Source organism: Corapipo altera, unplaced genomic scaffold, assembly GCF_003945725.1.
Source record: "Corapipo altera isolate COAL_440 unplaced genomic scaffold, ASM394572v1 1, whole genome shotgun sequence".
Lineage (NCBI taxonomy): Eukaryota > Metazoa > Chordata > Aves > Passeriformes > Pipridae > Corapipo > Corapipo altera.
In genome coordinates this window covers 13,788,518-13,799,576 of record NW_020884873.1, presented here as the reverse complement: position 1 = coordinate 13,799,576, position 11,059 = coordinate 13,788,518, and the positions used below count along the sequence as shown (strand labels likewise).

Below are 11,059 nucleotides of genomic sequence, written 5' to 3'. Positions count from 1 at the left end.
GTCGCGGCTGAGGCGGAGGGGCCGCGTCAGTTCCTGCCGCCGCGCCGGTGCCGCCATCGGGAGCCGCCGCCATGAGCCGCAGCTACAACGATGAGCTGCAGTACCTGGACAAGATCGACAAGAACTGCTGGCGGATCAAGAAGGGCTTCGTGCCCAACATGCGTGTGCGTGGGAGGGGGCTGGGTGCCCGGGGCAGGGGTCGGGGAAGGGGAGCGGGGCAGGGGCAGCGGCAGCCCGGCGGCTGACGGCTCTCCCCGCAGGTGGAGGGTGTTTTCTACGTGAACGACCCGCTGGAGAAGCTGATGTTCGAGGAGCTGCGCAACGCCTGCCGCGGAGGAGGTGGGTCCGGCAGGGCCCCCTGATCCGGGAGGGTGTCAGAGAGTCGACAGAATCAATTAGGTTGGAAAACACCTCCGGGATCATCCAGGCCAGCCTATGACCGAACGCCACCATGTCCGCTAGACCATGGCACTGCAGCCCGGGGCTGTGCTGTGTGGGGCTGAAGTGCAGGGATGGGTCCAGATCTGCCAGCTGGGCTGGTGGTGACACTGCTGTTGTTAGTGCAGACTGCACTCCATCGGTACACACACAGCACGGGTTGGGCTTTGGTGTAATAAGTACCTCGTTTAATGAAACTGCAGGTTGTGCGTGTCACTGGGCGCTCTACACTAGATAAGAAACCTTGGTGGCTGACTTCTAAATTGCCAGTGTTTTGAACAACCTGTTTAGAAAGCACTTCACTGTGATTATTATGGTAAGTTATCAAATTGTTTAACTTTTTTTTTTTTTCCTCTTTTTCAGGTGCAGGTGGCTTCTTGCCTGCTATGAAACAGATTGGGAATGTGGCTGCATTACCTGGTATTGTTCACGTGAGTAACTGCTCTGAAAATTTGCTCTTTTTCTCTTCCAGTTTGCCTGAAATTATTGCTTTCCAAATGGGAACTGTTTTCAGAAGATATATGGACGAAAGTTCTTTTCAAGGCAGTTTGTGTGTTAAGAACCTGTCTCTGAGTAAACTGCTTGCAAGGGCAGTCTGCAAGACTAAGTTATCAGAAAGGGAAGCATCCACTTACTTCATTACTTGTCTTTTGACATGAAGCTTTTTTAGCATTGGTTTATGCTATTTCCTTTTGCTTGAGCCACATTTCTGTCAGTGTCCATATTGACTGCTTGTTGGTTTTCAATTGCCTCTGCTGACCTGGAATGCATGGAGGAGTGAGGAGAGAGCAGGAGGTGATACTGTTGTCTGTATTATTGCTGCTGACCTAATGTTGGTAGTGAGTCCTCCCATGCACTCAACACTCCTTTCCCTTGCCCTATGCCTTTTTGGAAGCAAAGTGTCAGATCTGATAATGCAGGAGGAAAAAACTAGGCTGTGACTCTTTTCAAGAAGTGTTAAGTATGATGTGGAAATGATCTCTTTCACATTCAGTATTGCAAATATTAATAAGTAACAAATAACAGAATTGTTTTAATTGTTTTAACAGTCTTCCTTGGTCACTTGGCAGACGTTTTGAATTCATGGCTTCAGTAAAGGGCAGACCATCATGCTGTTAAAATGCCTTAGTGGTCAGCCAAAAAGGAGTAAGGTAGAATAGTAATAACCTGTTAAATAGGAACTCCGTCTGGTAGTTTGTAGGAGAGATGCTACAATCATCTGTGTATTCAAATCTTCACTTTTTATTTCCAAGCCAAGAGATTTATTCGTGATGACAAGGGGAGGCAGAAGAAGCACAAAATCCCATTGAAAAGTACTGTTCTTTTTAACGTATGGTACCAGTTTAACACACATCGAAAAGTTACAATTTCTAACAGCTTTCTGGGTGTCTGAGGCTTTTTTGTTTGCTTAAATAGACTGCAGAGTGCTGTTTGTGATGTCCTAATCTAAATTTAAAATGCCACAGCTCCTGTCTTGTCAAATCCCATCAGGATCTCACTCAAAAGGTGATTTTTTCCTCCCTACAGGGTGCAGTCTTTGGTCAGGGTTGATGACACAGATAAGGAGAGAAAATGCTGATTTTTATTTATTTCATAGCACTGAACTCTTCCCTTGTTATGTTTACAGTATTTAAATATTGCAGATGTCTCTAGATGAAATTTGGTAAAAATAACTTATCTTCACTCTTACGTCTCTGCTTTATGCTGCTCAAAAGCTATTGCCTGCCTGAGTTTTGAATGCAAGGACTCTTGAGTACAGGAAAAGGCCAAATTAGAATTCAGTTTGAGATCACAGTTCCTACATTTAGGTGCTTAAGCTCTTCCCAAATTTTTTTGAGATCTGGCCAATAGAGTCAAGAGGGCTTCTCAGCTGACTAGCCACAGGGTGTTTGCTTCAGAGTGAGATCTGCTCTCTGCTTTCTTTGAGTGTTTGCCCTGTAAGTGCAGGAGTTCAGATACTCACCTGAGTTGTTGTGTTCACTCTGTCTACATCTGAAGATCCATTCTCTTTTTTGGTATATTTGTTTTCAAATGTGATAACTCCTGCCACAAGGCAAAGCATAACCAAGGTAACTCTGCAGCACTGAGTTTCATAAAACTTTAAAATTGCTTTTATTCCCTTTCAGAGATCAATAGGCCTTCCAGATGTCCATTCTGGCTATGGGTTTGCCATTGGCAACATGGCTGCCTTTGATATGAGTGATCCAGAAGCAGTGGTTTCCCCAGGTGAGGATGACTGACTTAACCTGCTCTGAGAAATGTTGGGGATGGCATAAAAATACTTTTTCAAAATGGCAGGACTTTGCAGTACTTCATGTACAGAACTGAAGCTAAAATATGAGAATTATAGGGGCTTAAGAGGTGCTTAATTCTTGCACTCAGAATCTTTATTCTTTATGGAGTGGGTGGTTGCACTGAGAACATCTAAACAGTACAGGGAGAATTGCCCTTGCATTTGAGGCTTGGACTCGTGATATCCCTTTCTACTTTGTCTGAGCAGTATATTTTATATTTGTGTCTACTTTTTGTCTACTTGTTGGAGTAACTTCATAAAGAGAGAGCTGTATAGATACTTGTACAGCTATGTCTTGAAATCTGAGGCTTTATGTCAATCTGTTAAAATGAAGCCTAATGCAGTTCTGCCTTTATTTTCCCAGTATTGTTTCAGAAAGAAGGTGTGAGATCACAGTATTCAGTACATGCTCCCTGTCATGGCTTTTTCTGCACTTCTAGGTGGTGTAGGATTTGACATCAACTGTGGTGTCCGCTTGCTGCGTACAAATTTGGATGAAAGTGATGTGCAGCCTGTGAAAGAGCAGCTTGCCCAGGCTATGTTTGACCACATTCCTGTTGGTGTCGGCTCCAAAGGTGTCATCCCCATGAATGCCAAGTAAGAGAATGACTTTGTGCACACATCACCAGAGGGGACATTTTTGTCTCTTTGTTTTGATGAAAGATTCATCAGTGGGAGACTTTTAAAAAAGAAAGAGTAATTCTAAAAATCTTTCCATTCTTTCTACGTATGGCTTTACCAGGACCAACATTATCATCAATGCACAAAGTCAGCTCTTTCTTCCCCCATTTAAACCCCTGAAATAACTAGAAGTTCTTGAAAGGTTCTCATTTCTTCTGACAGAAAACTTCCATGAGCATAAAGGGGGTTTTTTTGAAAGGGATGAGAGAGAAAATAGGATATTCCCCACACAACAAAGAGGAAAAAGTAATGACCTATCAAAAGTTAATATATTTATAGAACTTGATTTTCATGAAGTACTAAGAAGTTGGACTGGTTGTTAGGAGAGCTAGGGGCTGATCATAACATCACAGAATAATTTAGGTTGGATGGGATCTCTTGAGGTTGTCTTGTCTGACGCCTTGCATGAAGGAGGGCTAACTCTGAAGGTGGGTCTAACAACAAAGTTATGTCAAGTTGCTCAGGGCTGCATCCAGTGGAGTTTTGAGTATATCCACGGATAACCATCTTATGTAGGTGTTTAATAATTGCAGGGATTTGGAAGAGGCACTAGAGATGGGTGTGGACTGGTCTCTCCGGGAGGGCTATGCCTGGGCAGAGGACAAGGAGCACTGTGAGGAATATGGAAGAATGCTGCAGGCTGATCCCAACAAAGTCTCCTCAAGAGCAAAGAAGAGGGGTCTGCCTCAGGTAATGTTATGTTTCAGGAGGGCTGTGAATGCTCCCAGGGTTCAAATGAACTTATCAGAGTAGTTCTCTGATTTTATGTCTTTTCTTGAAATTGTCTAGCATTTCTGGGCAGGGGAAAGGTGATATGGTGAGGCCAGTTCTGAATAATTCTTGACAGAACTGTAACAGAGGGAAATAATACTGGGCCTGCCCAAGGTCCCCTGGGCCATCAGTTTTTCATCTGTTAACATGTGGTAATGACATTTATGTTGGGTGGCATTTCCCCATCCAGATGTAGTTTTGTTTTGAAGAGGCAGGCAAGTTAATGTGCAACTTCTGTCCTTATTTGTTCAGCAAATGAATAGCAGGTCAAGAAAAGATATAATAAATGGAACTAGGTCATAACTGAATTACTGTTAAAGAGTTGGATTTCGTTTTTATATATAATACTTCATTGCTCTGTGTGGAACAATTTGAGATGGCTCTAGTAATGATACATTTGTAAAGCCTTCTTGTGTGTGACTTCTTGAGTTTTATTGATTGGAGTGCTGAGAGATTATAACATTTTAACCTCAAAGTAATGTTATGTCCTCAGTTTTCACATTTGCTTTGGAAATAAGTGATCATCTGTTACAGAGCTGAAAAAATATGGGCTTGGAAATGGAATAGCTTGCTTTAATCTACTGAAAGGTTCCAAGTACATAATTAACAGGATGTCGTATCTTCTTTGTGGAGTTATAACCAAGTATAAGACTGTATATGTCTGCCTTGCCTATACAAACTGGAGATGAATTCTCAATACTCTATACTCTTCCTGTTTTTCAACTAGGCCTAAGTAAGTTGACAGCACAGTCTGTGGATCCTGGTCCTTTTGCTTAATCACAGTCTTGTTCCAACACCAAAGGTAGTCATAAATCTAAACAAAGAGGGCAGTGATTATGCTACTGTGTTCTACTTCCTTTCAGTTTATATGGGGATGTTTTTTCCCTTGAAAAAGCTTTTCTAAACCCAAAACCTTGCTGTAGCAATTTGTGCTTTTGCCCCTGTTCCCCTACCTTTCTCTTGTGCTCCCAGAGGCTGCTTTGCCTGCACTGCCTGATCAGTGTGTTGTGCTTGGCAGCTGGGGACCCTGGGAGCTGGAAATCATTACGCTGAGATCCAGGTTGTGGATGACATCTACAATGAATATGCTGCCAAGAAGATGGGCATTGACCACAAAGGGCAGGTGTGCGTGATGATCCACAGTGGAAGCAGAGGTCTGGGCCACCAGGTTGCCACAGGTATGATCTGACTGGTGTAAGTACCTGGAGTGAGGCAAACTCCAACACCAAAGAGCATTTCTTACAGTGTAATTGCCAAATACATTCTGAATTGCCTGGACAGGTGTTGTCCATTTGCAAACAATTGATAACATTCTGCCACAGGTTTGCTTTTGCCTTTGAGAAGAAGCTGTAGGTTTAACCATTAGACAAATCAGTTTTAGAATGTAAATTACAGATACCCATGTGAATCTCACAGACTGAAACAAAAGAAGTCACTTAGATTTACTGTGTTTATTTCCCAGATGCACTCGTGGCTATGGAAAAAGCAATGAAACGGGACAAAATCATAGTGAATGATCGCCAGCTGGCATGTGCCAGGATTGCCTCTGCTGAGGGACAGGATTACTTGAAGGGAATGGCAGCTGCTGGGAACTATGCGTGGGTTAACCGCTCTTCTATGACCTTTCTAACAAGACAGGTACGAGCAGAGTTGTCTCTGATGCAAATACACAGCTGCTTTATCCCAGAACACAGAGTAGCTGCAGTATTTAACTTGATTTTCAGTTTATGCTTTTTAAACTGTTTTTTTTCTGGAGAGACTTGCACAAAACTGCAGTCGTGACAATCCATCTAAAATCTTTCAACATCACTAGATTGTTCTTGCAGGAGACATTTAAGCAATATTTTTGAAAATGCCTTGAACTGCAAGAAGAGGATACAATGAAATTGTTTTTACACTGCTAAAGCCAACTTTTCAGAGTTGCAAGAATTTGTCTAGTTGACTTCTGACCGAATTTCAGCATTAAGCTGTGAGTGAGCAGAGGAACAATCTAGACTGTCCGATTCTGTCACGCTCAGCACTGTTATGTTCAGTTCCATTGAGGCTGAATTATGATCTCCTTGTATTTCATATCCTGATTTGCTCTCTTTTTAGGCCTTTGCGAAAGTCTTTAACACAACCCCCGATGACCTTGATATGCATGTGATCTATGATGTGTCTCACAACATTGCCAAAGTGGAGCAACATGTAGTGGATGGAAAGGAGCGGACTCTGCTGGTGCACAGAAAAGGATCAACCAGGGCCTTCCCTCCTCACCATCCTCTTATTGCTGTTGATTATCAAGTAAGTTTAGCTTTTGGAGAAGGAAATTGAAGAGAATTCTGGATTAATCAAACAATAGATATCTAAGTGTGTGAGTTCCTTTTTTAAGGTAACAGCACTGGAACCAAGCGGGATGGCAGTGTTCTGCTTGTCTGTGTGTTAGATCTTTGGGACACTGAGCTCCCACTTCTGCTCTACACCCACAATGGCTGGAAGATCATAGAAGGAAAGAAGTCCTTCATACCTAGGGCAGGATTCAGTGGTTTTTTCTTGTCTGTCTGTTGGACACAAGTCTTTTGATCTGCTGGTCTATGTCTTTCAGTGCAGGCGTGTCCTGAAGGAATGTGAACCTGACCTCCTTTTCTGGAGATATGGTTCCTCTCAGACTTCTGTTCCAACGAGGTTTTTTCAGCTTTTTCTCATGAATACTTTGCATCCACAGCTGACAGGACAGCCTGTGTTGATCGGCGGGACTATGGGCACCTGTAGCTATGTCCTTACTGGCACAGAGCAAGGCATGACTGAGACCTTTGGAACTACCTGTCATGGAGCTGTAAGTCAAGAAGTTGTATCAGAAAGGGGTTGGAATGGGACTGTCATCCAGAGAACAAGGTTATTCAAGGGTCATCCAGTGTGTGGTTCATCCATTGGTCATACAACTAGAGAGTAGCCTTGCCATGGTAATCTCTGCCCAGGAGGACTACAAACTAGAAGTCCTTTTTGTCCCTTACTGAGTAGTTTTGACTACTTCTGCAGAAAATCTAGGGGATACTGCTTTATACAAGGCAGATGTTTGGATGAAGATGTGGAGAATGAGCTCCTTTTGCCAAATTCTGATATCTCTGAGCTAACAAGAGGGGTTAACTGTGCTGAGGCTGTCCATAAAAAACTCAGTCATTAAAAGAAGGTATTTCCTCCCCTGTTACTCGTAGTGTGAGACAATGAGTGAGGAAGAGAAGTATCTGGAGTAAAACTCAGACTCCTGAACACTATCTGGTTTGGGTAAAAAGGCACTTGCAGACCAGTATGTTATACACATGGAACGTTCCTAGCCGTCATACCAGAGGTATAATTTTGCAAGAGCCCATTACCTAAAGTCTAAATTAATTTCCTGTGTTGTGGCTTACTGTGATCTGTGCTCTCAGCCTTACTTATAATGTAGTAATGTTTTTCTTTAGTAAGAAAGAGGGCTTTTTTCCAAACTGCTACAAAAACTATGACTAACAAAACTGCTTTCTAGGGTCGTGCACTGTCTCGAGCCAAATCTCGACGGAACTTGGACTTCCAGGATGTATTGGACAAGCTGGCTGACATGGGCATTGCCATCCGTGTTGCTTCTCCCAAACTGGTCATGGAAGAAGTGAGTTTAATACTTAATTATCTGAGAGGGAAAAGGAGGGTCATGCTCTTTGGCTGAATGACACTCCCTGACCTGATTTTTTGCAGTGCTAAGTGATTGCTAGTACTCTAAATATACAGCTTTTGCAATTTCTGATAGAGCTGTCACATTTTTTTGAAAATAATAGGTCTTCCCTGTCCTAAACTCATGCTAAAAAGGGGGATGCCTGACTGGCAGGTTTCGGGGTGGGGCATAGAGGTCTATGTTTTTTCCTCTTCTGCCTGGTGATAGGGATAATTGCTATCAACTCTGAGGTCTGTATGAGCATCTACAAAAGTAGTTATGTTTTATGGATTCTCTTCTTAAATGCTGATCTCCCTGCTTTGAATTTACTTTACACTGCAGCTTTCATGTAGGTTATTAGCAGTTTGAGAGATCCACCTCTTTTAAGATGAATTCCTGTATTTGCTCAAGAAGAAGAGAACTACCAAGGGCTAGAAAACAGAATATTTTCAGTTCCAGTTCCTCTGCACTAACATGATAGAATGTCTTTTCTGTTCACAACCTCACTTATAGAAGTGTGTTAATCATTTGGAGCTATGCTGTTATGAGTGTTGGTGTTATATGAACATGTTGATCATGTTAAAGTCTCTGTTTAGGAGCAGCTTCCTTCTCAGAATGTAGGAGGGGGAAGCTCTAGAGTTCAACCTTAATTGTTGTCACTAAGGGACAGTGAAGATAAATTTTGATGTAAGGAAGAAGTTAGAGTTACTTCCTGCTAGATAATGAGGGATGGCATTCTCACATGCTGGGGGACTGGATTATCTGAAAAGCTGAACCAAAAGAGCTACTATTTTATCTGATAGATGGTGAGACCTTATTTGGAAAGCTAAGAGTCTCAGATTTCTTTAATATCTAAGGTGGCCAGATTCTCTATATGTTCACCTACTTCTACATCCTCTATTCATATGATTGGTTTTGTGAAGAGGGGATTTCAAAAACCTATGTCTGATCTTCCTGTGACTTTGGGTTCTTTATAGTTTTGTCTTTTTTTTTTTTTCCCCCCTCTTTCCCTTCCAGGCACCAGAGTCTTACAAGAACGTGACTGATGTGGTTAACACGTGCCATGAAGCTGGCATCAGCAAGAAAGCCATTAAACTGAGACCTATTGCTGTTATAAAAGGCTAGGAACTGAGGGCAGCAGAAGCACACCAGTGTCTCCAGGCCTTACACAAAACTGACTACAACCATCATCTTCCCACACCTCTTGGACTCTGTAGGATGCTCAAAGATCACATTCCTGTTCTGGAAACACAACAGTTGAGGATACACCTATTTTTAGCCACTCCTAGGTATAATTAATGCCCCCTTTCCTCCTTGTTATATGGCGTTCTTTTCTTGTGAGGAAAGGGCAAAGAAATAAGTAAGTCCTGGTTTTATATGCAATCCTTCCCCTATTTGCCTGGTGATGGCTCAGGCAGGACTTCAGGCTTGCCTGAGTTGTCACTAATTGCTGTGCTGCAAGACCAGTGAAGATGGTGTATGAACCAGACCTTGCCATGTCCACACCTGAGTGCCTGGAGCTCTTTCTGCATATGGAAGTACCCTGATAGACAGGGCATAGCACTTCTGGGCAGGGAGAGTTGCCCTGTTTGCAGATACCTTTATGCATAGTCTATATTGTTGCATGTTTTGTGGCCATTGGATAAGGAATCTGGAGTTGGGAATGGTTTCCCTCTGGTTGAGAGGGACTAGCTAGGCTTGAGGCACAGTCTTACCCCAGCCTCTCCTATTTAACTCAGCACCTGATGTACTTGGCTCAGGACAAGTAGGTGTTCCACAGTCTTTTGGAAAAGCTAGTAAGACTGAGTATGTTGCTTTGGGAGGTTTTGTTTGCCCAGTAAAAGTTGTAATTTAACAACTTAGAGATATGCTAATCCAACATTTTGCAAAGTTCTAGGCATATAAAAGTTGGGTAATGCTGCTCGCTGTGTCCTGCAGCTCTGATTTAAGGGAGCCCAATTGCAGGGTCAGGCCCAATACAATGTGACTTATGATGCTTCTTTTACATTCATTAGACAAGATTGGAGGGGAAGCTGACCATCCCCACTGGATCATGTTGGGGATTACAAATAAAATGGGAAGATGGACACGGCAGTGTATCTGTGTCATGTTTATTCTCTGGCTAAAATGTCAGTTGTCTGCTTTTAAGCACATAGACAAGCTTGAAACCCGTTGCATTTTGGAACTTCAGATGATGGATCTTGCAAAGGAGTGTGCAGATGGCAGAACTTCTTGCAGGGTACAAGGAAGGGCATTGTGGTTCTGTTTTCTCAACTTGGCTGTGACAGGAGTGTGACAGCTACAGCTTGTCTTTCTCGGGCCTGCTGAGCCACCTCGCTGGACAGGGGATGGCGCTGCCTGTAAACCTCTGTGTCGGCACAAGAGGGCGGCTGGAGGGAAATAAAACCCCAAAGCAAGAGTGGAGCCCTGCCAAGGAGTCATGTAAAGGGAGCAGATTGTGATTGATGGGCTCGAGTGCCTTTTGATGAAACATCCCTTTAAGTTTAGGATCTTAGGAAGCGTTAATGGCATTTCACTGTCATAATCACTTTGTTCTTACTGGTTTCTGCGTTTGTGTAGGTTCAGAAGCAGCACGTGCACTTATAGTCACTGCTGTGAGTTCTTGTAGGTCTGGCCTTACAGACAGTTTCTTGTTTTTCCCCTGATTTCTCCAGTGGAATGGTTCCAGATCGCCATTTCAGCGGTCTGAGACACACTTGCTGTATTTAAAACAGAAATTTCACCTAGAAATGTGAAATAGCCTCCAGTGACTGAAAGACAAATTGTTACGTCTCAAATCTTCTGCAGAAGTGTATGTCCCATGCAGAAGTTTGTCTATAAATATTTCGGCCACTCCGATATTGAATGTAAAGGAAGTTTAAAAACTTTTTAAAATTGACTTTTAAAAATAAGCATTTCACACACATAGTTCTCCTTTCAACTTTCACCTACCCTTGCCATTAAGAGACAAAGTTTTTTACAAGCAGAAATCATGAGTACTATGGAGGTGCTGTCATGTGGATGTATGCCTTAAGTCCTCTGGTCATCAGTGTTTATGCATTAGCATTCAAGAGTGGAAGAAGTGCTGTTAATTTTGGTTTCTTGCAGCAAAGCTACCACTAGTTTTGGTAATTATACATTGTGCTGTATGGAGTAGAGTGGTGGTTTTCTAACCACCTAAAAAAGTAAAGAAAAATCCTGGTTCTTTGTTT

General features: G+C 42.7%; 1 protein-coding gene across 1 annotated transcript; it reads left to right on the top strand.

Moving 5' to 3' along the window:
• The first annotated feature begins 24 nt into the window (after positions 1-24).
• Positions 25-9,941, top strand: RTCB (RNA 2',3'-cyclic phosphate and 5'-OH ligase). Its single transcript, XM_027657246.1, has 12 exons — positions 25-164; positions 261-339; positions 802-869; positions 2,565-2,664; positions 3,172-3,328; positions 3,946-4,102; positions 5,202-5,361; positions 5,646-5,821; positions 6,278-6,466; positions 6,888-6,998; positions 7,686-7,805; positions 8,865-9,941. The coding sequence occupies exons 1-12, from the start codon at positions 72-74 to the stop codon at positions 8,970-8,972; spliced, it is 1,518 nt and encodes a 505-aa protein (XP_027513047.1). The 5' UTR covers positions 25-71; the 3' UTR covers positions 8,973-9,941.
• Positions 9,942-11,059: the final 1,118 nt, after the last annotated feature.

Excerpts from the sequence above, each read along its gene's own strand:
- RTCB (XM_027657246.1), top strand. The coding sequence starts at position 72 with ATGAGCCGCAGCTACAACGATGAGCTGCAGTACCTGGACAAGATCGAC. Across the intron at positions 4,103-5,201 it reads AGAAGAGGGGTCTGCCTCAG|CTGGGGACCCTGGGAGCTGG; the intron begins GTAATGTTATGT and ends TGTGCTTGGCAG. Across the intron at positions 7,806-8,864 it reads CCAAACTGGTCATGGAAGAA|GCACCAGAGTCTTACAAGAA; the intron begins GTGAGTTTAATA and ends TTTCCCTTCCAG.